Source organism: Anomalospiza imberbis, chromosome 1 (assembly GCF_031753505.1).
Source record: "Anomalospiza imberbis isolate Cuckoo-Finch-1a 21T00152 chromosome 1, ASM3175350v1, whole genome shotgun sequence".
Lineage (NCBI taxonomy): Eukaryota > Metazoa > Chordata > Aves > Passeriformes > Viduidae > Anomalospiza > Anomalospiza imberbis.
In genome coordinates, this window is record NC_089681.1 from 135,879,157 (window position 1) to 135,906,888 (window position 27,732).

Genomic DNA, 27,732 nt, shown 5'->3' on the forward strand with positions numbered 1-27,732 from the left:
AGAGCTTCAGATGCAAAAGAAAAACTTCACACTGAATGTTTAAGGGAGGCAGTGTTTCCTGGTGAAAATTATAATTTCTTTAAAAGGAGATTATTGCTTTCTTCATGCTTGGATTTAAACACTGAGCTATTTAAAAATTGTCTATGTAGAGGGGGAAATAAAAGGAATAGTTGCTGCACCCAGCGCTGCAGCTCTGACATAAACATGAGCGCTGATCTGTTACATTTTTCAGTTTTGACACAGTAAACAAAGATGCCCCTGTCAACCTCTCTCCTCTGAGAAATCTGGCTGTCCCATCTTCCTTCTCTTGAACTTTATGAAAATTAAACAGCAAAAAATTTATCTTAAAGTACATGTTTTAAGTCAACTTTCATTTCCAAGAAGAGGAGAGGAAGAGCTCTCAAGACAACCAAGAAACAGTGCTGAGTACAGAGGGACGATCACTTCCCTAGTCCTGCTGGCCACATTACTTCTGACACAGACCAGGATGGCACTGGGGTCTTGGCCACCTGGGCACATGCTGCGTCAGGTTCAGCTTCTGTTGACCAACACCCCCCAGTCCTTTTCTGCTGGGCAGCTTCCCAGATTCTTCTCCAAGCCTGGAATGCTGCATGGAGCTGTTGTAGTCCAACTGCAGCGGCTGGCACTTTGTCTTGTTGAACCTCAGACCATTAGCCTCTTCCGTTCCATCCAGCCTGTCCAGATCCCTATTCAGAGCCTTCCTGCCCTCCAGCAGATCAACATTTCCATCCCTCTTGCTGTGCAAACTGACTGAGGGTGCTCTCAATCCCCTCATCCAGATCCCTGATTAAACAGGACCAGCCCCAATACCAAGCCCTGGGGAACACCACTGGTGACCACTGACCAGCTGGATGTAGCTCCATTCACCAACACTCCCAGGCTTGGACATCTCTACAGTTTTCTACCCAGCAAAGAGCCCACCCATCCAAGCCACGAGCAGCCAGTTTCTCCAGGAGATGCTGTGGGAAATGGTGTCAAAGGCTTTACTAATGTCCAGGTAGACATATCCACAGCATCTCACTCATCCACTAAGTGGGTCTCCTTTGTCATGGAAGGGGATCAGGTTGGTCAAGCAGGACTTGCCTTCACAAACGCATCCTGGCCGGGCCTGATTCCCTGGTTTCATGTGTCACATGCTAGCACACAAGATGATGCGTTCCGTGACCTTCCCTGGCACCGAAGTCAGGCTGACAGGCTTGTAGATCCCTGGATCCTGCATTGGGCCCTTCTTGTAGGATGGTGTCTAGCACATTTGCTAAGTTAAAGCCATCAGTGAAGTCTTGATGCTCGTGTTGGTACAGAGTATACACTTACTATGTTTTTCCCCTGCAAATCCTGCTTAACGGGCTAAGTAGGATCCCTTGTACCAGAAGGGTTTTCAAACTTCTCCTGAAGAGTGACCAAGTCTCTGCTCTGACATATTAGAGCAGCTTGGAAAGGTCAAGTCAGCTTGGCAACACTCCAGGTCAATATGAAGGATTTAAACCAAAGAGCTGAGCTCTATGTGTACAGCTCCCTGTACTGGGTATAGTAAACAATCACATGGCAGGTCACTCCAGACCCAGGCATTACAGCTTGAAAGACAACTCAAACTACAGAAAACACAGATGCAGCTGGGCAGGTTTTTGCTCTGGCTGGTATGAGAAAGCCATTCCCAGAGCTGTTCACTGCCTCCACCTCAGAAAAGTGCTCTCTCACCACACTGCCATTACTCATGTGAAGCCTCTGTGTTTGTGCTCAACCAGAAACCAAAGCCAAATAACTTTTTTCCTATAAAACCAAGCACAGTTTCCATTTGTAAAATTAGGCTCTATTAACAAAGTCACACACTAGTCCATCACCTAACTTTTCATGAGTGCTTTTTCCAGTGAAGAGAATACAAAGCTAGGAAAAATACAGAATGACTACTAATCAGGCTTAGCTATCCAGGGATTTAGCTTAGAGTCATTCTGGAAAACATGCATAGTGAACTGAAAAACAGTATGGAAACAGAAACCGTCTGGGCTCAGAAGAGCCACAAGACTTTCTTCCTCAGAAGAACTATCAAATTGTACCTTATTTCACAGATAGCTGCTCTTTTTTGCAAACCCCAAAATTGAGTAATTGACCTGGCAATGCCTCAGTTCTGTGTTTCTAGACAATACTTCTTTCATGAAAAAGAATGCCATTTTAAGAATTTGCTCATCCTCATGTTTTAGTAACATGAAAATATTCCCAATCGATACAGGCACAGGGAAGGAGACTCTGGAGATCCCAAAGCATTTAAAAACAGTCTATCACAGCAATTGTACAGCCGATTTAAGAAAGGCAGTTGAAGCATTTGAGTAGAAACACTTCAAAGCAAATAGCTGAGCTGGTATGTGTGCATTATCTGTACCCAGTTTAATTCTACAAAATTAGTCGGCGGAGGTTCATTTATAAGCGAGGATTAATTTCAGGCAAGACCAACCAGGACAGAAACTTCAAGCAAGTGACCTTGCTAAACACTCCTCAAAAGCTTTACAAAGCACTGATTGTTCACAGCCTTTAGCAAACAGTTCATGTATCAGGTGACTCAACAGCTTTCAGCATAGTGCCTTCAATCCAAGCAGCAAATAGTACAGTGGCTTAACACCTTTTATGCTAGTATCAAACATTTTGGCTTTTTCCAAGGTTAGTCATACTAGTGGGCCAATGAGAATTTAACAATAATTGCTTCACACACACACTGCAGCTCTCAACCACTTAAGAAAAGATGAGCTCAGTATAAGAGGGCATCCAATGCTTGGGAAATTCTGTGGATTCAGTTCTTTTTCCAGGCATTTCTTAAAAGGTAGTCATAATCCCAGCATCTCTGAATACTTAACAGAAAAAAAAAAAAACCAAAAAAAAAAAAAAAAAAAAAAAAAAAAAAAAACAAAAACAAAAAAACAAAAAAAAACTTATCTACAGCAATTTCATTTCCTCCTACTTTCCTGTTTCAGTGGCAGGTACTTTTTAAATACTTCACACAGCTTTTAGCATTGTTTAGTTCTCAGCACATGCTAACCTCACATGCCTTTTTGACAGGTTTGTTACTAGGAGGGCCTTTCCATCCGCACTGGAATCTTCTCCCTGCTGACATGCTTTCGATAAAACCACTGTGCTGCCATTTCACAAAGATGTTTAGAAACCACAACTCTAATAGAAGTTAGCAGGGCTAGGAAGGGAGACAGCAGAGACCATAAGAAGCATTTTCTTTCATGTATTTGGTCTAAGGTGTACCACCAACAGGATGCCGGTTGACCAACTAAGGTTTTTAACTCACTGGCTGCACTGAAGAACGTTTTAGGTTGCATCCTGTGCTCTTTGTTTACAAAACATCTCAAAGAGACATAGGACGAAGCCCAGTGAAGCTCCAACTGAATTTCAGTAGGAGTATGAGAGACACTGGACTTTTAACAACTCCCTCAAGCCCAGTTCAGAATAGCAATGTAAGGGTGAAATAACTGAGTCCTGTCCCTGCCACCACTGGCACTAACATGGCACACACCTGGTTATGCAGCAAGCCACTTCCAGATTAAACACAGCAGACATTTTTGGCTGAGTTAGCATACAATCAGGCCAATGATCAGGTACAAGGCAGGCAGCAGCAGCAATGCTTCCCCCCACACAGAAGCAGGCAGCCAGGGTGAAGCTTCAGGCAGGGAAATACAGGCTGCCATAGAGAGGGATAGACCTATTCCTTCCTGTCATTTATTGCCATGTCCTCACTGCAGAAACTCCAACTGCAGTCACAGTTCAAGTCAGGTCAGCTCACTCATTCAGCTGCCTTGGCTGGGAAGCAGCTTGGCTTGAGCAGGTAGTGGCAGCATGCGAACCCCTCTCCCCTTCCACACAGCACATGAAATTGTATCCTGCAAGGCTATGAAAACAAATGAACTCACCGCATGTGTTAAATAAAATACCACCTCCCATATGGCACTTCTAACTGGATTTCCTTCAGAAACAGAATCCTTCTCTCTACCCCTCCCTCAAGCACAGCTTCAGATCTTGAAATCTTAATAATTAATTCCTACTTTAAATCAAATATAATTCCAGCATTCTCGATACAGGAACTATTTTATTTTGGTCATGACCTTAATCCCAAAGTATGTTTCATAAATATTAGAAAGAAAAAAGCCTTTCCATTTTCTATCCCAATAAAGAAGTCAACATAAACTATCCAACTCAGTAAGAGACACAATAATGCCTCCTGCAACACTGTTAGTCCTCTATCAAAAAAGAAAAGAGATTACCTGGGAGATATGGTTGATGGAGGACTCCATCCTCCGTAGCTGGGATGCTTGGATGTCCAGCAGCTGTAATACATTGTTGGCCAGTGCATTGATCTGATAAGCAACACTGGCTAGAGACTGAGTTGTGTAGGCTTTGGTCTCTTCTAATGCTTTCCTTTTATCTGGAGCCTGTAAAACAAGACATCTGCTTTAGGCCAGGAAGAGGATGGGGAAAAAGGACAGGAACAAAAAATACAACCTGTATTTGGAAGAAGCTGTAATCAAGAAGGTCTGGCTGAGCAGCCAAAGTACTTAACCTGCATGAGATTTTAAAAAATCTCAATCATACAGAGGTGAGAAAGTATTTGAAAAATATTTAACAATAATAAATTTAGATGCCAAGAAACAATTAATTCAGTAGGAAAAACAACACTACCATGATTTGTTGGAGTCGATTTTCTAAAGTCTGTACAATTCCTCATTTCTCAAAAAGCCTCCAAATCCCCTGAATGACACTGAAATGCTCCTTTTGCCATTTCTTAGGAGGTCATGCAGCCTGGGCTAATTCACACAGAAAAATATTTTCCCACAGTTGAGTGTCCCCTATTCCACATGCCATCTACAAAGCCCACCCTCCAGTTATGCTGGCTACTACTCCCACAGACCAGGAGAGGGGTGAGTAGAGCATCAGGATGGCACAGAGGCCTCCTGTTTACAGGAGTACTTGTGAAATTATCTCTCCTCACACAAAAGCTTAATAAACTTTCCTTGACAGCTGATGAAGTTCATCACTGACTGAGAAGACACACATATTTTGAGATATCAGAAGGGAATATATATTTTCCTGAAGGGCAAAAATATAGGGAAAGGGTCACCTTCCTACTGAAATCACACCTTCCTAAGGTAAAGTCCTCAATCTGTCCTTAGGGATGGCTCCCTAGTCAGAGGGCAGGTTACGGCCCAAGATCAGGAACTGTTTACATGACTCGACTTGCATGGCCCAAGGAAGTCCCTCCTGACAGGATCAGAGATACAAACACAATCTCTACCATGAAAACACAGACAGAACCCCTTTTGAAGTACTCCCTGTGTCACACCTTAGGAGATGGCAGTGGAGGCCATGTATTTCATCTGTTACCCAACTTACAAACTGCAGCTATCCAGAATTTCCTTCCACTTGCAAGAGAGATGCACCGCTTAAGGAACAGTTTGCGGTACACAATGACTCAGTGATAGTTTCTTCCCAATTTCATGTATTTGTGGAACAAACAGTAGACCTCAGAAACCAATAAAAAATGTCCATACTAATAGCCCCTTCTAATTAGACTTCTATTTTTATTGTTTATTTCTTTGAATAACACTCTACATGCATTGTATGCAAGAGTTACAATGTTAAGCACAATGCAAGGAAACAAAGACATTCCATTAGCATTCAACTGAGCCCTATGTTTTCCAGTTTCCTAACACTCATTCATTTTTAAATCCTGTCTCTTATTTTTAAGAAGAAAACCAGAAGGCAAGCTGTTCATATACATTATAAAAGTTGCATCATTACCTAAATACTGCAATATTATGCTACATTATATTTTGCTCATATATTTTTTAAACACCGGTGAGTTCCCCCCAATCCAGGAATTTAGTTCATATTCATGACTAACATTCCTAGCAATGTTTGACATTTATTAGTGACACTTGGTTAATGCCATCCTTCAAATGGAATTCATGTACAGATGTCTTCTAAAATGTGAAGGAGCAGGAACGGTTCAATGTAATCTACTGCCAAAAGGCATAACAGTTATTGCATGTACTAAGGACAGACTATGTAAAACTCCATTTTTTAGTATTTCCCAATGCAAACAGAGCTACCTTTTATCTAAAAAAAAAGTATTGACACTTCTAGCTGTCAAGAAAAATTAGTAAAAGTCACTTTGCTTCTTCAGAAAACATAACTTGAAAAACAACTACTAAAGGTTCAAGAAACAAACTTCTGAAAGCTGGCTTTCCAAAGAGGCATTTTAAACTTCAATTCACAACTAGTAGTGACTTTAAAAATACTGTCCTACTGAACTACAGCCTAAAGAAAACAACTAATAATTCATACTTGAACTTCTGCCACTGTGGAAAATGGTAAAAATGCAGGTAACAGATCAGTGGCGTCTGAAAAAAAAAAAGATTTACTCAACTAGACACAACCAATAAAGCAGCAGTCAACATTAGTGTAACTTCATATAAACTCAAGTGGAGATCTGCAGCCTTTACTCAAGCAATTTTCTTATTACAAAGTTTCAATTAAATACTATTAGGCTAAACACTAAGAGGTGACAAAGTCACAGAACTCCATTACTGAGTGTTGTCAAAGAAGAAAACGTCAGTGTATAACAAGTTTCTTTTCATCTGTAATGATTCGTTGATTAAATGCCTTGCACTCATTTGCCTAAGCACCAAACGTTTTAGTTATTTGCTCCAATTAATACTTTGGCAGTAGGATTAAATGAACATAGTTCAGATGTGGAATGCATTTCATGTCCTGTAAGAACTAGATTAGGAACATTTTCAAGCCTTGCAGATAATTCAGGCAATTTCAGTTTGCAGATTAACAGTTTAGATTAGAACTAACTTGACATACAGACTTTTGCATTATTTTAATGTGAACTGCTGGCATCCACAAGATATAAACTAACAGCTTCACAGACAGCAAAGGCGGGAGGGTAGAGGGAGAAGCCAAGAACTGTGTGACAGAAACAGGAGGGAGCATCGAGTTCCAGTGTGCTTCAACTGTTACTTTCACATCTTTTTTTAAGCAAAAACTGAAAGCAGACTAGAAGACAGCACAGCACACGTGTTTACATTCAATGTAATACGTAAGCACTAGTTAACTACTCAATTTTGAGACAACACAATACAAATATTGTCACCTGACTTCTTTTCTAATGGTTCAGAATTACTTTGCAATCTAGTATTAAAAGCTTCAAAGAAATTGTTTTTTCACCAGCTGTCCTTGATATAAACAAAAATCTGATTCCCTTTAGCAGCAAAGTGGATATTCTTTACAGAACATCGTGGCTTTTGAAGTTTCCCTCCTGTAAGCTCCCACCTGTATCCCCAGTTCACCATTACCAGCTATGTGACGATGACAAAATTGCTGTTCGAAACAGCTTTCACATAACTAGATTTAATACTAAAAAAATTAAAAAAGAAAACCTCTCATGTAATTTAATGGTGTACATAAAGAGAGTTAAAACTGCATGGCACTCCACACTGCATACCATGTATTTTTGTCAAATGCAACTTGTATTATAAAGCTTCCTTGAAGAGTTTACATAAATACTATTGCAAAGTCAAACTGGTTCTGCACCCAAGGAATTGACACAATAAAAACAGAGTAGAAGCTTAACTACTGAGTCTTCAGTTCAGTGACATGTCAAGGTCAAATGATGAGGAACCTGTCCATCACTCTACAGCTGATCTTTACAAGTCACATCTTCCCCTCTCCAAACTGCCAGCCACACAGGCACATCCCCACAACACTGTGTGTGCATTGTTCAAGCTCTCCCATCTCTCTCTCTCAGCTAATTCCCACCATGTGCCAGTTCATACAGCACACAACTGCATGTACAAGCTCCCTCCACAAATGTCATCAGCTCACACTGCAAATCGTCTTCAGAAGTCAAACTTTCCCCTGCAAACACACCAGTCCATACCCCTGCTGTCCAACCTCTCTTCTCCCTCTTTTAACTTCAGTTCCATTCGCTTGAAACTCCCCGTAAGGTAAATTCCCCACAAGAACAACTGGTTCCATTTGACAAAGGTCAGAAAGCAGCTTATCAGATCACATCAAAGCTGGCTGGCCTAGCAAAAACACATCAAAATGCCTCTTGGTATGTGGCACGGGTTGCTCCACATTTTTCATCTTCAAGCTGTTGGAATATGTGCAAATTCAAGCACAGAAAAACTCATCCAGTATAAACTACTAACAGAGAACTGCCCTAAAGCAGCCCAACAATCAGTAAGTTAAACAGAGCTCTAAAGTATTGAGTGCTCAATAGCTGTTCAGATGCTTGCAGTTCTGTTGCTGGGCTTGATCACTCTCAGCAATCACGCTACAGGAACAGCTTTACACTCCGTTCTATTTGCCTTTGCTGACACTGCTTATGCACCTTTAAAATGCAACACTGCGGTACATTTGTGTTTGCTTCACAAAGAAGATAAAATTAGGATTAAAGATAAAATTAGGATTACTACAATCAGTTGCCACAGGAATTCAGCAATCTATATCGTGCATCACAGAATGCATTCACAGAATGCAACTATGCAAAGTCATCAATACCTCCATTAGTATTCTCTTTTGTTCATCTCATCACGTATCTATCTTTGGCATTTACAGAATGCTTTCTGATATCCCAAGTACTACAGTCAAGGTTTCCAAGTCCTGTTTTCTTCACTAAGGTCTTGCCGTTTTAGCTCAGAGATCTGTATCAAACCACCCAGTCAAAATTTTTATGTTATGAGCTTATGTTAACTATAACCTACAGCACCTAATTTTTCAAGTCAATAGGAAATACAGAATGGTGAAGATGTACATTCTGGAAGTGGCTTGGAGACTCCTAGACATCAGTACTTTAAGCTGCCTGAGAAATATCTGGGGACACTTCAAAGTGAAAGGAATGGATTTCTGAAAAGTGGTTTCCACACTCAGAAGACAGGAGCACACCTCCCTAGAGCAAGGGCTTGTAACATTATGTGGAACTTCAGATATATGAGTCTGAAGTTACTGGTTCACTGATCTGATAAGGTTTTTAACAAATCAAAGCTGGTCTTGAGGGTTTGTTACTTGTAATTGCAAAAAGCTTGGGCATCTCTAAACTATTCCCAATATATGTTCTTAGACCAAGTATTTCACATCCAAATATGCCATATTAAATATAAATATGCCATATACACTACATTAGACTTTTGGCTCAGGAGCTAAAATGTCATTTATGTTGAATATCATGTCCCTAGATCACTGTAAAAAACTGAGGAGCTAGATACTGAAATAAGTAGGTACCCCAGAGATACAGGTTCTCCCTTATCTGTTTTTCATAGAGCTTGTCAGACTGCTTTGCAAACACACTGCACCATGGTAGACTTTTTGGCTGTTACTGATGGTTATTACATCGAGAGTATCAGTTATAAATTAAAGAAGAGAGACACACTGGCAAATCACAGCAGCAAGTGCCAGAAGTTTCTATACTCTGAAGAACTTTCAGGAGCCAACTACCTACCTGGAAGCCATCCAAGAAGATCTACACAGACTGTGGTTATTAGTAGCAGATACTCAGCAGGGAGCATTCAGGGTTTTTATCACCACAGATACAGCCTTAAGGGATATATGATATGACATTCCAAAGTGCATGGGAAACTAAGGTTTCAAAATTTATGAAAGAGGTTGCTTACATTACATATGCCATGCAGGTAAAAATAAGAGTATCAATCAGATGTGTCAATTGTCTCCTGCAACAGGTTTACAGTACTTTTGCCATTCAGTAATTCCATTGAAGAAATTCTCTCTGCAATGCATTAGGCTAGGCAATACTTCAAGGGGATGGATTATGTGCTAAGTGTATCCAAATACCCACAGAGTTATATCTGGCCTGGAATTTACCTGCCTAAAAGTTGGACTGTTCTTCACTGATCAGCACCCCAATTCCCCCAAAGGAAAGTGAAGCAAGCCATCAGAAAAGTTAGCTCAGAAGTTCAAACTCAACCCTTGTCCAACGTACTAGGACAAGAGACACCCTCCCAGAGCACCACAGACAAGGCTGTAGAGAGTTACCAGTACACTTCATCTACGGTCTTTCTTCAACTTAAGCAGATCACTATCCATATTCTTGTTACTGGAATCACTTGCTCTGCCATTCATATCATTATTATCATCAGTAAAAACAACTGTGGGAAATTTAAAAAGCAAGCATTTATGTGGGGACAAAGAACAGGAAGGGACTTAGTCCAAGTACAGCCTGTTAAAATGACAGGACGAACCCAGCCTCCATATGAAGCAGTACTAAAGCCAAAAAGCAACACACATTCCAGACCACTGGCAAATCTCAACTGAAATTCTGCATCACAAAGATCAGTACACAAGGATCACAAAGTTCATGCAATACAAAAACGTTCAAGGGTTTTACTGAAGTGATTTTTATCATAACTTGTCATTTTGTTGTAGTTTTCTACCATTCTTGAATTTGTGTAACTTGTGCAATAAAAGCTCAAGATTTTCATTACCCCATAGCCTGCAAGCTATTAATAACAACATATTGCAGTCACTGAACATGCCCACCTCCTGTCCAAGGCCTCTCCAGGGGGCTGGCAGTCAATCCTTCACTGACAGTGGAAACAAGAAATGGAACAGACTATTCAGCACACTTCTCTCTTCACATAGTGAGAAGTAGCGTCAAATAGAAATATCAAAGCGCTCGATCACTTAAGTAACTAATTGTTCCAGGAGTATGGAAAAAACTGATATCCAGGTAAGGTACAGAAGGATGCCTAACCATTAAGAGCAAGACACCCAAGACACCTCTCCATATGGAAACCCCAAAACTAAAACAAGCATGGTTAAAATTCTTTCAAGTTCATTCAGTTAACAGTAATTCTTCGCATGTACTATGGCAGAAATCCTCCATAAACACAGCAAAGCTAGCATCTACCACTCAACTCCAAGGAATTTCCTTCCAGCATCTAAGACAAAAAACCCCCACTGGTATGAAATAATACCATGTCTGTTGAATTTCTCAAGATGCGGTAACTCAGCTATACAAAACACAGAGAAACTGGAAGAACCTGAAATCTCTTCTCCCCAGGTAAAGACATTGCACAATAAAGCTGGCATTCATTCAAGGCCAGAAGATGAGATGATCATCACCACCACTACACCACAATCCACAAACAAGATTTCAGACTGTTTCTTTTCAGAAGCACTATCTTGACAAAAAACATTGACTAGTCAGTTTCTTTATCTCAAGGGCCAAGACACACACCAAATTATTGTTTAACAAACACATACAGCAGCATAACCAGCAGTGCCTGTAATTCCCAAACTCTGCTTCAGACAAGCCCTTCCCCCAAATCCTGTATGCACGAGACAATCAGCTAGAAGCAAATCCTTCATTTCCATCAATAATATTCCCCTGACCAGTCCTGAATAGCCTTGATAGGAAATTAGCATTTCTATGGGCTGAGACCAAATTTAGTCAATCTCACTGTGCCTTTGCTGATTTTCTTTTACTTGAAAAGAAAGTTGGTTTTCATTCTGTTGATTAACCGTAAATAGAAGAGTCTCATTTTTTTAAATTATCCTCTTTTTTGTGGAAGGTAGAGGGAGAAAAGCTTCTTTATCAAGGGGAAAAGTTAATTCCAATGGAAAGTTTAAGCGACATACATATATATATATATATATATATATATATATATATATATATATATATATATATATACACATACACACTTAATAAATAAATTTTAAAAACAACAACAGAGGAATTCCATTTTAATCCAGGCTGCAAACATTATAGCAATAAATAAATCTCTCCACTAGGAATGTGATTTATAAAGCAATGCAGACTCTGACAGATGGAGCTTGGGAAGGTACATGCCAGCTGCTCTGTCAGTAGCATTTTCTGCCCAATGCAACAAACAAGGTTCATGTTGGCTCTGGACTAAGCCACTCCCCTTATTAAAATCTTATATATATATATACACATATATTATTTATATAAAATATATAAAAATATTGTTGAAAATGTAATTTTCAGTTCTCCTGCGAAATCAAATCAAAGAGATGTCTTAGTAAATATGTTGGCACAGTACATTGTTACTGTCAGTTGTCACAGTCTGTCTATACAACCATAAGGGCATGCCACACTGAACTCAAGTGACAGAAGCAGACATGCCCATGTGTCATTTTCACACAACCCTTGTACACTCAATTAGTAAGGCTTCAAGGCTGCACACACAGCAAGGGTAAGAAATTTGGTCCAAGTCTCACATTCTGTGTTTTACATGATTTAGACAATATAAGCTTCAGTACAGAAATCACGTATTTTGTTCCTGTAAAGTACTGCCCAATTAGCACATACAGTTGCTTCAAAACTACACCTTGAACTTTCTTGCAGTGTCTGAATTGCCTTATGACATCAAACACCATTTTCTCCAGAGCTGACATAAAGCAGGCTCTGACATCAGAGATATCAGCCAGAGCTCCAGAGTGTTTGATTCATCATCCCTAAATGTATTTAAATTACACGCAGACGTGGCACCTAGGATGTGGTTTACTAGCAGACTTGGCTATGCTGGGTTAATGACTGGACTTGATGGCCTTAAAGGCCTTCTCCAATCTAAGTAATTCTGTGATTCTAATGCCACCCTTGGATTGTCAAGACAGAAAAAGAAATCCTTGGCAGAAAGAAATCCTTCCATAGCAGTCTTCTTCCTTCAACACTAAGAAAGCTACCCAAGGCTTTGGAGCATATGATTATTTTGGTATACCAGATAGCAGATAACAGCAAATTAGAGAACTTACAGAAACAAACAGAATGTCTCTCAGATACTGGTTTTGTTTTTATAACAGGGCTTGAAATTAAAACGGCTTTCTGTTTACTTTCTTAAGTGATGGCACCCACCCTCAAATATTAGATCATCTAGTAAGACATGCTCCTTGGTAAGTCAGAGACTTATTTTTCATGCCTTTTTTTTTTTTTTTTGTGAGAATAAGAATGAAACACTTTAGTGTTTACTAGTTACTTCCATATCCTCTCTATGATATAGTGGCAGTAACATAGAACCAAACTCAAGTTTCTCCAAATGGAGAGGAAAATCAGAACTTGATAAACTCTCGCGTCATGTAGGCTTTTGAAACCAGACAGCTCAGAGTCACCTGCTTTGGGGCAAAGCTTCCCAGTTCACTCCACGTGAAAAAGTTTCATTACATTCATAACAACATTTCCTCCTATGGATTTTGTTTACCTCTTCAGTTTACTCTCATGGACTGGTGACTGCCAACATGAAGTTTTTTATTTCTGTTTTGACAAATCAAACTGAGGGTCTAAATCAGAATACAGCAAATCTTTATCTGAAGACAAGCAAGATGCTAAAATTTGAGGACTTCAGAGGTACGCTTCAAAGACTATCTTTTTTTTCCCCCCAATTCTCACTCTCTAGTCCTCCCTACCTTCTATGCAGGCCTGGAATCATACTAGATAGCATTGAGCAAGCAAGGTTAAAACAATGACATTTAGCATAAATGATCAAATTACAGTCTCATCTAAGCATGTCCTGCTATCACAGATTATTATAAAAGACGTTCCAGTATTCTAAGGGTGGCTATGAAAAAGATGGACTCTCCCTTTTTACAAGTCACTCCTGGTGAGATTCCCATTAGACACAACAGGAAAAGTTTTCACAATGAGAACAACCAGTCAGTCACTGGAATAATCTTGTCAGGGAAGTGGTGGAATCCTCAACACTGGGCATCTTTAATATTCAACTGGACAGGGTGCTGGGTCACCTTGTCTAGATGATACTTTCTTTTGCCCAAGAAAAGTTGGACCAGATGATTATTAAGGTCTCCTTCCAACCTGGTATTCTATTTTATGTCAACTGTGCTCTGAAGCCATACAACAGGGTAACCTCAACACCTGTGTGCAAATCAAACGCACTGAACACCAGCATCTGCTAAAGGATTGGTCCAAGAACAAGGAGGCTCAAAGCTACACTCTGCACTGCAACAAGTTCTTCCCCATGTAAGAGATGTTGCAGGACAACAAAGCAGTGAGGGAAATGGGAAAAAGAGAGCACAGAAAGTCATTAGCAGGCCTGTCCAGCTCCAGGGAGAATCTCAAGGCAACAAAATGTAGAGCCAAGAGTTACACTGGCCTTCAGACAATCAGCAAATTTCTGGATTGCACGTGTTCCTAATTCAGGAACAGTTCTCATGTTTAAGAGAGTCACTTTAGACACACAGCTGCTGCCCAGATTTTACAGTTCAGCCAGTTCCCAAACATCACAGTATTTTTAAAACAAAGAAAACAATGGCCATTATAGGATCAAATTCTCTACTCATGCTTTGTATCACTACACTGCTATTTAGTGTCTTGAAAATGAATATACTCAGTCCAGCAGAAAATCATCACATATCTCACTGTACTTAGCAGCATACTTAGACCAGAAACTAGTGGATTCCCACAATTTTGTAGTAGCTTATTTCCCAGCACAAGGCATACTCTCACATAGCACACAGGCTATACAGTGATCTCATGGTAATAAAGTAATGGGCTGCAATACAAGGAACGATTGTTTTTATAAGAACTTGCATGTAATTGATAAAAATCAACCTAGTTTCTGTTTCTATCTGATCACATAAACAGCAAATACTGCTCAGATTTTCATGTACTCCTGCACCTGACTGTAAGATTTTTATTCTATAGCAGCTGGAAGCACACTACATCCAGCTTCTGTTTGCATAAGTATTTATATTATGTTAACATTTTATCCTATGGTTAGCAACAATATTCCAAAGCCTTACATGCAGAAACTCACTTATATACTGGGTTGCTTAAATTGCAACAAGTAGAAATCTATCTCCTTTAAAAACCACACATAACAGAGCAAAACAGATGGCTGAGAAGAACGGAGGAGAGGGAGTAGGAATGGCAAGTCATTTCTTTCCCCACCAAAAAGTGAACAGAAGAATAAATAACCAGAACTAAATAAATATGGTAATATCCACATCCAGCAATAGGTAAAACCTAACTTACAGAAACCAACAGAACAAAGCAAGCAAATTCTTTAATAGGATATACAGCATCAAGTTCAGGAGTGAGGGAATTGCTTTGTTTGGCTTTTCTAAACAAAGTTCTTGGTGAGACAATTGCTGTGCTGTTGGCTAGTACAGCAATAGTTCAAGTGAGTAGCTTTCCCTAGAAATACAGCTGCAATGCCTTTTGCAGACACAATTACAGGAAAGTTTTCTAATCAGTGCTGAAGTTGCACTGGTGTTTTTAAGATGCACCTTCACATTATTTTAAAGACTGCTTCCCCTTCATGTACAGTGCAGAGGTCAGATTTAAGCATATGCAGGAGGTGCAGTCATACAGATGACAGAAGAGCTGCATTTCCATGCAACCAGCTGCATAAGAACAGTCATATCCACAACACTCTCTGTCTCCCCCCCCCAGCAGTAAAACAAAACCTGAACTATTTTATTTCAGCATTTGTCATAGGGCCATCAGGACACCTTGCTATCTCTTCTAATCAGCTTGAGTGGCCTTATTACAGCTGCAGAGGAGCTGTGCTCAGAGAAACAGTCCCCTGACAACAGGAACACATCACCACAGCTGTGTATCCACCCATACCCACACTGCCACTACCTCTGCATCTGTACACCCTGGAGGAAGCTGGGCTAAAATACAGGGGAGGCCACAGGAGGACATGCACAGCAGTGGAGCAGCATGTGGGACGGTGGAGCTGTCATTTCCAAATGCTTCAAAGCTTGGGATGGCCTCCCTACACTGCAAGAGGCAGAAGTAGTATCCAAGAAAATTTTATGCCCATTAAGTCTGCTGATAAGGCTTACTATCAGAGATAAGATTCTCACTATGGTATGAGCACCTGCAAGTAAGCCCAGGACTGGAACAATTACATTTCATAAGCTCTGTTCAAATCTCTAATTTAAAACAGCAAGAAGTATCTGTATCAGTAAAGGAAAAAAAATGCAGCTGTAGTCTAAAAACATGCTCTTGGTTTTACTGAAGAATACACAGTATTTACATGTAAATGAAATCCTGCATGAATAGGGGGACAGAGAAGAAAAAACTTTTTATACAAAACCAGCCTAAACACTGACGATATGTCCAAAGCAGAACTGGAGACTGGTCTTTTTACTACCTCCCCTCTCCACCAGCTCCTGGGTTAGGGAACTGCTTTTCAGCTTCCTGCCTTGTTATTTTTCAAAGGAAACTGGAAAGTACAAAAAACCAAACAGACCGACAATAAGCATGTTTTCTGTTCAACAACTACAAAAATTGATTTTGCTATTCACAAAAAGAGAATTTTCTTATCATCATGGATGGCCACATTTTTGCACCCATTATCCTTAAATCACGATGCATTTTTCTTAACTTTCACAATGGTTGTTTGCATTTAATCATTTTCTGAGGAGGCAAGAAGCTTAAATAAGCCTTGCTCATTATTTATGTTCTCTATTTGCCTAACTCCTGCACAACTGCTCCATTAAACACCTCTTCCCCTCCAAGGCCAATTTTAAAAAGCCTCCTGCTTTATGAGACTGACAAGTATGACTCACAGTATTCCCCAAGTTCATTCCCCCAGGCCTCGTGGGATGTTATGCAGCCAGTAAAAGTACCTGTTCCAGTTGATACTCCCCCACGCCCACTGCTGCTGCAGTAAGCCCTTACAGCAATCTGGGGGAAAAGTAAAGCTATTTCTCTGCTGTAGGCAGGAAACAAATAGTAACAGCATTTGCTTTTCATACTGTCTTTCTCAGCACCACAGTTAGCAAGAGAGAGTGGCTGAACACAATGAAGGGAGTTACACACTCTTCCCCATTCTTTCTGTGCTCTTATTCCTGTCAGAAACTTGGGAGTTTCTCAAGACCCTCAAACTGCTTTTCAGTAATCCTTCAAACCATTCCCATTTTCTATCAGCAAGGCAGAAAGTTATTCAACATAGATTATCTACTCCTAAAGTTCCTTCCATGCCCAAGGAACACACTTAAATACTCCACACATATGACATTCAGGACCAAAACCAGCAACTTCTCTCTCCAGCAGAGAAGCAAAAATCAACAGGTACCATACCCTTGAACACTTGGCTTCTATCCCCAGTAAACAAGCTCCTCTCATAATTACATAATACCTCCCTCAAAATACCTCCCTCAGTCTCTGAACAGTCAACATTCATTCACTGCAGAGAACTGAGAAGAGCTAATTTTACAGTTCACATTCATGGACAGTAGGTTTCCAAAGAGGGAATGTGTGCTAGAAAGCTTTCCACTGGCTGTTATCATTCTCCACTGGTTAAAGGACAGACTGATAAAGAAGAATGAAATACACATTTAGAAATGACAGCCACTACTGAAGAGATACAAGATTTCTTAAAAAATAAGCTGCATTGTGTGAGCTGAAGCTTCAAATACATCTACAGCAACAACAATTTCTCTAACATTCAGAGTTAAAGACACCTTAGAAATTAGATTAAAAATCTGTTGCCATTTAAGACAAATCCCAGGACTACTGCGGCAACCACATCATTTCAGTGCTGGGAGAACATTTGGTGTGCTGCAGCAGGAAACACACCCACGGTATTTGAAGAGAGCCCTTGTAGAGCCAAGCACTTCCAAACCAGACGCGTATTTTATCTAATGTGGCTAAAGCCAGGAGTTTGCATCATAGAAACAATAGCTCCTCCCAGAGATTTAGAAATCCTGCAAGTCAGACAGCAAAGCAAAGGCTGCACAATCCCCAGCCAGGTCTCGAAGATCTTGGCAACATAAGTGAATTGATCCACCATATCTCTACTTGTTAGTCTGATACTCTCTGGACCCTGACTGAAGCACCATCCAAGCCACCTGCCATGAGGCTTCCCAGTGGAAACCCTGGAGTTTATAACCATATTTTATAAAACCCTTTAAGGATCACATCCAGCTCTGCTTTGTGGACACATGCATGTTAAGAGAACACAATTCCTCCTGACACTTTTCACTTTCCTTCACTGTTAAGAGAACCAAAGCCCTCCAAGCAGATGAGTTTTATTATGCCCATTTTACTCCCTAGTCTCAAAAGAGTAATAAAAGGACCAGTTTCCTGTAGAAGACAGGTTTCCCATAAAGGAAAGGCCTGGCTGCATATAAATTTAAGAAGCCTCCTAAGAATTTTATTACTATGGAGAATCATATCAGTCCAATTTCACATTGTCTGCATTCCATTTCCTCTATACCCTGGTCTTTATGGCTTCCTCAGGTAGAGACTACTGCAGAGATAAGGCTTTAGTCTCAACTCTGTGCCAACAAAGGTATTTTTAAAAATAAATGTGTATGTATGTCTTCGGTAGCTGCAGGTTTCAAATTACTAGCAAACCCATGCTAGTAGAAACTGTCAGAAAGGTATAATGAAAAATCGCTGCCTAATATAAGTTGCTAGGCTGTAAAATATACAGTTAAATAATAGAAAGAGATTAATTAAAAGAAATAGGCAAGGGAGAATAGGTTTTCAGATCTGAAATGAGACGAAGTCAACAACATGAAAGCGAGACAAAAGGTCTAATAAGCAGTCTGCAGCAAGCAGAAGACTGGAGCAGGGAGAAAGAAATCAGCAAAATCACGTTAAGATCACAGCCTTGGAGAAGCACATGGGAAAGAGAAAAACATCACTAGTAGTATTTAGTGACATAAGAGCAATTAACATTACAAGGTATGTAAAAAGACAAGCCACGGCATGGCATTCTGCAGCTACTTAGATGTTCATGCAGTAATCTGATGCACCTGCCTAGACACCTTGTTCTTCGCTTGCCTATTTGTTTTATGCAGATGTTTTCTTATCATAAGCTCCAGAAAATGCAGAACTATTGCAGGAGGACCAGAGCTCAAGTATTAACTTGTTGCACACCTGCTACAACAAAGTTAAATAAGATGCACAGCTGACAATGATTGCTGCAGGACAAATACTGCTTGGCAGATTTGCTGACCCCAAAGTACAAGATCAGAAAATGAAAGTGAAGATACGCATCTGGTAAAAGATTATCCATGGAAAAAAAAAAAGCCACAAAAATCCCCAAAATTGCCTGATAAGGCATAGCTTATAAAAAGTATTATCATGTGAAACACTGGTGTGAAAGTAGCCAGCAAAGTCTACACTTCAATTCTTTTCCAAGAATTGTTATGCTTCAAGTGGTAAACAAACTTTTTTTTTTTTTCCCTCCTTGGAACTATTTATAACTTTAAGACCACCCAGTAAGAACATTACATTCAACTCCAAGGATGTCAAACCATGTTTTAGTAGGATTCCTCATACAGAATTGATTATTTTGGGCTCAGAGAAGGAGGGATAACATTATCACAAATATATCTGCTATTCTAACGTAAGAAACACAAGAAAGATGCAATCTCATTGCAGAAGAGACAACCTTTTACTGTTCTTTCAGAAAATTCCACAATGTCAGAAGATACAGCATGGCACACATCATCTGAGGAGGTTATGAAGAGACTTTATCACAGGGGAGGCTCAAACTAAAGGAAGTTTTGATTTTCAGATACTTTTTCAGTTTGCCAAACCCCAGCACTTACTAAACATATTTGATCTGGAGCCATTGACAAGAATATTATTAAAGTTCCCTTTTAAGTAGTCAGTCTTTTTCAGAGTTAAACTCACCTGCTTCTTTAGCTCAGCCAGCAGGTTATCTACCAATTCCAGCTCACGTTAATACAAACTGCTGAATTTTACAAGTTGCACCAGAAAATGCTATACTTGTGTTTCACTCCAAGCTGAAAGTCTCATGCAGATTCCCCACCCCTCATTTTCTTCTGAACTATCAGCATCATAGTAACAAATATATGTTCTGCAAAGCAAGCATGCATGGCTCCTGTTAACAGCTTAAGGGCACAGTCTCAAGAAAAGGTGGCATCTACACCCTTATTAATTAACCCAAGGAAAGTAACGCATTCCCTCAAAAATCAGGAGGAATGTTTTCCTCTGCTGCATAAAAAACTGATTCTTTAAAGAGCCCACCTGTTAGAAATGCTATATGTTCTATTTCAATACCTGGCACTAAGCTGATGAAACACTTGACTGAGCCTACTTTCAGCACCGTCAGGACACACTGACAGGCTGGGGGTGCAGGAGGAAAGGCACATGCAGTACCATCTTGCTCAGAGCTGTGTTCTGGAGCACACTGAAACTTATTCTCCACAGCACCCTGGTCTTGGCTCTCAAGGGTTCTCTGCAAGTTTTGAAGTGCAAAGGGCTATTTCTGCAACCCACAGCAGATATCATGTCTCTGTGGCCACTGCCTCACCAGCAAGGTCAGGAAAAGGGAGGAACCAGACTGAGGCACGGTATCTACCATTTCAAATTCCACAATTACTTCCCTTTACATAGGGATGGAAGGAGGTGAGGATCACTCTGACCAAGCCCACCCACCTCTGCATCAGTACTCAGATTTGGGACTGGGGTGGAAGTAATAGCATCAAAGGAAGTCCACTCTAGGAAACACAGATGGTAAAGAGAGCAAGAATGTTCAGGTAATTATGAACAAGCCTGGACACTGAGTAAGCGGCATCCCACAAGCAATTTCCTACTGTGCAACAATAAAAACAACACTACGCTCCTTTAGACTCCAAGTCACTAAATAAGGACTGAACATGGGCAGAGAGAGCAAGATATCCCCTTATCCCTCAAGGCTGTCTTGCTATGCCAGGACTGACACTTTGTCCACACAGCTGCCACCCCACCATTCTGTAGCTAAGCAAGATTTCAGTCACCACAAATGTCAAACACAGACTCCTTTCACTAATGAGAAATAGAGCGGCATCTTCTCGTGCCTCTGCCAAGACTCACCAACACGCAGACAAACAGTACTGCGAGCCTTATGTAACTCCTGAGGTTGGCAAAGCAAAAAATTAGAATCTCAGGGTTCTTATGAGAAGCAATACATTAAATTCTTAAAAAGTAATTGCTGCTAATGAGTTCAATGATGGTTTCAGGTGTGTTCAGGTGCGTATTTTCCCGAGTCATTACACTGCCTCTATGTTTCTGTGCATATGCACTTTTTGCTGTGCTGCAGTACAAGAGGCAGTCTGGAAAGGGGTGGGGTGGCAAGGGGAACAGCACTGGAAGTGCACACAACCAGGTTCTGTTCCCAAATCTGACAATATGTCCCTATATGACTTTCCATGAGCCAGTTACAGATTTCATGCCTCCACTTATGCTTTTGTAAAAAGAAAACACTTCAAAATGCTAGACAAAGATACTGGGAAGTTGCATCAGTTCTTTTGTTTCAGAGTTCAGGGGTTTTATTTTTTCTGTTAAACTTAGATTAGATACTAACAGGAACTTTGCCCTCAGAAGTACAACACTTCCTACTCTTACTCAGCCTGCTCCTGTACTCTTGCCTTCATTCTCCATTTTATGGTACCTTCCCAAGGCTCATCTATTTTCTCTCTACTGGGAGTGCTACTTACTGTAACAACCTCCCAGAGAACCAGGGGGAAGTATTAGATTGTTGCCCCATTTAATCAAACTTCTCTCTTCCTTCCAACAATTCCACAGGACTGTGTACAGCAAGAGCAGCGCGGGGAGCAAGGACCACACTCGGCATACACTGACCTCAGACATCCTGCAAGCTTCTTCCTTCCAGCAATGCACAAACAGAAGGGGGTGGAGAGCACTTCCCTTGTGGAAGAAACAATATGCACCTGTAAAAGCTTATACCAATCCACTTTACTGCCCCTGATTAAAGTAGCACTTAGGAAAAATGGAGCAGGAACAGCAGACAACATCTTGCTGGCTTCTTAAGCCAAATATACAAAAATTCATGGAAACATTTCAAATTTGGAAAAGCTCATCTCATATCATCTACCCCCTCTGGAAACAAACTAGACATACAACACCCTAGGATTAATTTTCTTTAAATTCAGTGAAATCACTTGCTGATTCAGTGAAGCTGGGCTACAGTCTTATGCTGCCTATGAGTTAAAGCTTTATTTTCCAAAACACAAAGACACTTGCACAGGCACAGAAGACCAACACAAGGCACAGAAGAGCTATAAGCCTAACCCAGCAGCATGGACCTATATTATTATTCTTAAAAAAAACCCAAAACCACACACAGAACAGCCAGTGCCTTTTCTACTGCTGGCAAACATTTGCTTAAACTATCTTAAAAAGAACACTATTTCAAAGTATAATGCAGCACCTTTTTTAAAAGAGCATTATTTAAACCTACAATGCATAATAGAGTATACATTTGTATTTTATCTCATTGCTCTCTAATTTTTTACTATATCTGATGTTACAGGAAATGAACATAATTTGCTTGTTATATGCTCCAAATTTAGCAATAAAACTTGCCGAAGAAAAAAATATTACTATATTTGCTTTCAATACAAACAAATTAACCTATGAACATAAAAGCATACAAGTTCTAACAGCACATAACGGATTTGTATTAGTGGCAATTTAAGAAGTTTATCCTTTTAGAGCAGCTCATTTCCTGAATTAGACATTCTGAGTGAACTTCTTTGTACCGAACTAAGTTAAGCCACTTTCCATGTGCCAGGCAATGAAATCGAGTGTCTGACCAGCTACCAATGTTTAAAGAAAAGCCACAAAAAAAAAGGTTCATTAGTGTTGGAAAGGAAATATAGAACATCCAACTTATCAAGCAAAAATAGTTCCTCTATGCATCTTGGAACACAAATATTTATGAAACTTTCTGTATGCAACACTTCTGCTCAATGCCACACATTCACTTTCCCACCAACTGGAAAGATACTTAGTTTTTTTGCAACAGCAGTTAAACTGAAATCTATCCATGCTTTTGTCTGTTTTACCCAAAATAGCTTGTTAATTCACCGTTCAGTTTCCACATATCAGTCAGAAGCTACAGAAGGAAGTAACATGACAGAAAAACACACATTTAGGCAACACAGCACTTACTTCCTTAAAAGGTCTCTCAATTTATTTTTCTAAAGCTGCTAAATCTACCCACTTGAGACTATCAAGATGAGAATTTATACAAGAAGTGCAAGCTGTTTGTTTAGAGGTTCTCACAGTCATATTAAAATTATATTTGAGCTTAAAAACAAAAATTAAAAATGGATCCTCACAAGTGGTCTAGAAGCTTGAGACTGACAAAAACTATATATATCTGCATATGCATAAACAAGGTTATAAGGAACACTTGATTTAGACAGTAGGAGAGTTGTAAGCAGGGTTTTACAGCACAGAGAGGCCTCTTTGGGGTACACCAGTCAACTGAAGTTGTTCAAAAGGAAGTCATCAGTGCAGTAACACTGCACAAGCTGATTTCCTGTGTCATTCTAATGCTTCATAAGCTAGTTATTGTAAATAAGTTCCTTAAAACACCAAAATAACTCTATACAGCTAGAAAAATGACTGGTGAATCTCTATGGAAGTTAGTACTTTTCAGCTGAAGAATCGTAACTAGAACTGCAAATGCTTTAACTCCTTGTTATTTCTGTATTAAGTAGTACTGATCAAGTTAATACTCAGACACTGATGAAACTCCTCACTAGCATCTTCAGCTTTATGTTACAGATTTTCAGATAGTCTTTTGGTTACAAGCACACCAAATGAGCTAGTCCCAGAATATACCTGCAGGCAAAAGGATTTGGGGAAGACATCAGCTATGGGAACTTACATTTTGAAAGTATTTTTTAAAAATTAATACATCTATATTTAAGAAAAAATATTCCAGAAGGCAAAATTATGCCTTAAAGATTTAAGGTTCAAAACCTTCTCTTAAAACTGTTCAGAGTTTAAGCCTCCAACCTAAAACAGGGATCTAATTTTCTACCTGCTTGTTATTGAAGCTTCCAACCAGAAATATCAGATTTTAAATATTGTCAGAGATTAAACACACTAATGTACTTATAATGCCCTTTTCCTTCTATTCAAAGCCAAAATCACCACCAAAACATCACAATGTTCTTCAGTTACTATTTCTACATTTGGTTTTCTTTATTTTTTTCTGTCCCCCTTTTTCTCTCATCCCCCTTAAGACTGCCACTATACTGTATTTTCCTTTTAGCACTGCAGGTCTTCCTTAGAAGCTTATTTGCTCCACTTCTCCTCAATTCTTTTCTCTTCCTAACAAATAAACTTCCTAGATAGCTACAATACACATGATCTGGAAGGCAAACTGTATTTCCAGCCGGCATTCTGATATAGTCACAGTGTGCCTTAGCAAGAAACCGCTTTTCTGAGAACAGCAATTTTCAACTTGAGATTCCCAAATGCAGCCATCTTTTGTAAATGCTCCAGTAAAAGGACACTTACTCTCCACACAGGTACATTCACCATCAGGGAGGCAAGTTCCAACCAGGTGAGCTTTTCCCCATTTCTCTCTTTTTTTCCCCCTGAGGAATCTCTAAAGACGTTGAATCCAAGTTTTCCTCAAAAAAATCAGCACGACTGAAATTTTAAAGAATTATTCTCAGCTTAAGTAAGAGAGACAAAACAAAAAATCCTGTATTTTCAAATAAAAAATATATATAGATTCAATACAGCAATATTAGTGGTGGGAAATTACTTTCCTGCTTAAGTCAGCAAAGAATATAAACCATAACACTGAGAACATCATTCTGTCTCCTACTACAATCACTATAAATTGTTAGTGCCAGCACTCAGAATAGTCTGACAAACCTGTTTCACCTCAGTGGCACATCTCAGAGTGGGCAACAGCACACGATAATTTTTACCACTATGGAGCACTTCGCTTTTTCCACAGAAAAAAAGAAACCCCTCCAAATTCAAAGTGGCTGAACTGAACCAGCTACATGCAACCAGATAAATTACAATATGGAGCTACTAGAGAAGTATTTTAACATTCACTTCATGGCCAGGTTCTCTATTCTGGTCTCTCTTTTTTATAAAATGCTCAATTACATTAAACACATAGATTTTTGTATTGTATGCTTGTTAAGCCTCTTCCTTTCCTTTTCTCCCTTCCCACCCCACAATACTCATATACCCAAATCTCATAACCCAGTGCCCTGTGTCACACTGTCTAATCCAGCAGTGGCTCCACCACATGCACTGGCAGTATAATCTGTTCAGTAGTCCAACTGGACAGCAGATGGCTTTGCATCAAGTGCTGATTAAAAAAACCATCTCCATCAAACACTTAAAAGAACACATGGTTTTATCAATACATTTTTACTGAGCAAATGTACAATACATGTAAAATACAAGTGAGGTGTATACATTTTCCAAAGCTACTGTACAAGACTGCATTAGGAATTTTAGAATTCCGGCTTCCTTTCAAAAGGGGTAAACACAGCTGTACAAAGATAAAAGAGACCCCACCAATCCCACATCCAGCTGACCTCGATACTTGAGGTGAAAATGAGCTACCAAATTAAAAAAAAAAAAAATAAAGAAAAGGAAAAGGAAAAGCCACCTCAAATGACCAGATGGGAATTTGCTCAAGTGTTGTGTTTATTTGGTTTGTTTGATGAAAGTAAGACAAGACAAGTTTTATGACTCTGAAGAAAATGATGTAACTGAAGATTCTCTGCACCTTTCTGACATAGGGAAAAGTCAGAAGCAGGAGACACGTCAAAACTTGTGCTGCAATTACCATACTCATGTATTTGTCATATTTCCCATGAGTAAAACCAAATGAACCTCGCCTCTTAGAAGCATTTATATCAGCAGCTTTCTCTGGGTGGAGCAAACAACTCGGAAGCATAAATAGACATTAACTCATACTACCCCAAATACCACAAAAAAAAAAAAAAACTTGAAAATATGGCTTGTTAGAGCAGTTTTAATTCAAATATCTCATTAAAAAAATCACTTTGTACTATTAAAGATGTGCTTCCATATTTGCTACTCCATTACTAAAAACAGTAAGACAGCTTACCAGCAATGACGGATACCAAAGATGTTAGTAACCTGTATTAAATACTTATCACAGGTAATCTAGTATTACATTCAACAAGTTCACTCTACAAGCTGTCTAGTAAATAAAGTTTATTTGCCTTTCCCCTTCAAATTTTTACGGAAAAAGAAGCTGAGTTTCAGCATCTCTGGATGGTTCTGCATCCAGATCAGTATGACTAAAGACTGAGACTTAGAGTCACGTGATGTAAATCCTGGAGAAAAAAAAATAAAAATAGGAAATTGTGCTTAAAGTAGCTTCAGAAAATCAGACTTAAAAGAAGGCCAAGAAGCATTAGCAATCTATGGGATGGGAAAAAAATCCACACCGACCGGTGGAGAGACGCTACAACCAATGGAGCCTCTTCCCGCATGAGAGACTCGGTCTGCAACCACTGTTGCAGGGTGTTAGAGCCGGGCAGGCTGCGAGAGGCACAGATTGCCATTTTGAAACACCGCCTCACGCCCGCACGGAGGTGCCAGCCCACGGGCAGCCTCCTGCCCCCGCACGCCGCTCTCGGCAGCGCTGCGGACCCGCAGCACGGCGGCTGCCTCGGCCCCGCCGGCACCCGCACGCCGAGGAGGACCCGGCGCGGATCCCCGAGCTCCGTGATGTCACCCGTGTGCGGGGCCCCTTCCGCTCCCCGCGCCGCTGCGGCCCCGGCGGAGCGCGGTGCGGGGCCGCCCGGCACCCGCGCCCCACGTGCGGCGCATCCGCCCCGGCCACCGCCGCCGACCGCCGCTCCGAGGCCCGTCCGCGGCCCCCGGAGGGAGCCCCGCCGCCGGGAAGCCGTGGGGAAACCCGGGATACCGGGTCGGAACCGGCCGCAAGGAGAGGCTCGGGGGCCCTCGCGCCTCGGTCACCCCCACCCCAGCCCTGAAAGGTCTCCGGGATGTGACTCATGATAAATAAATACGGGGGGGGGGGAAGGAAAAAAAAGGAAAAAAAAAAAAAAAAGACACACCCTCGGAGCCGGACTGACATAATAACCCCCTCCCTTCCCCTCTGGAGCGGGGGAAGGGAAGCCTAGCCGTTCAGCTGGGAAAGTTGAAAGAAAAGGCAAACCCGAGGGACCGGCTGCGGGGCGGGAGCCGCGGCGAGGGCAGCCAGGCGCCGCTGCCCCTCAGGCGGCTCCGGCCCCGCCGCCCGCACCGGAGAGCCGAGCCCCGCCGAGCGCCGCCGCCGGTGCGCTGCCCCGCCGCCCCTCACCTGGATGTAGTTGTTTTCGCAGTAGTCGGCGACTCGAGTGAGGTTCTGGTAGCTCTCGAGCAGAGCCCGCTTGCCAGAAGGGATTTCCTCCTCTAGCAACATCTGCAACTCTGCCATTTTCCACCCCTCCGCATCGCTTCCTCTTGCATTAAAGAGACAGCGGCAGCGCCGGGCTCGCAACCCGCCTGGTATTGTGGGATTCCTCCTCGCCTCGCTTTCGTGAACGCTCGCTTTCCCCACCCATCCTTCCCCCTCCGAGGGGAGGGGAAAAAAAAGAAAAAAAAAAAAAAAAAAAACAAACCAAGAAAAAAAAGAGGAAAAGCCCGCCCTCGCTCTCGCTGTGCGAAGGCAGCCGGGAGTTGTAGGCAGGGCCGGTCGCATGCGCGGGGCGGCCGCCGCTCACGGGCACCGCCCGCGGGCCGGGGGACATGGTGGGGCCCGGCATGCTCCGGCCTGGCTGGCTCCTGCGGCCGGACGGCGGCTGCTGGACTGTCCTGCTCCCCCGGCTCCTGTCCTCGTCTACCCCAGAGACGAGGGGAGACAGCGATGTCCATCCCCCGCCCCGCTCAGAAAAGTCCCTGCCTCACAGTGC

General features: G+C 41.1%; 1 protein-coding gene across 10 annotated transcripts in view; it reads right to left on the reverse strand.

Moving 5' to 3' along the window:
- Positions 1-27,406, reverse strand: part of ABI1 (abl interactor 1) — a 77,365-nt gene extending 49,959 nt beyond the window's left edge. For 4 of the 10 annotated variants that reach the window (XM_068172011.1, XM_068171993.1, XM_068172038.1 and 1 more), the window contains exons 1-2: positions 27,141-27,405; positions 4,278-4,445 (exon numbers count right to left, since the gene is read on the reverse strand). In XM_068172011.1, the coding sequence (XP_068028112.1) occupies positions 4,278-4,445; positions 27,141-27,257 (285 nt within the window). In that variant the 5' untranslated portion in view covers positions 27,258-27,405. Of the gene's footprint in view, positions 1-4,277; positions 4,446-27,140 lie in introns of all 10 variants that reach the window. The other 6 variants (XM_068172057.1, XM_068172030.1, XM_068172048.1 and 3 more) reach the window with 2 other exon arrangements.
- Positions 27,407-27,732: the final 326 nt, after the last annotated feature.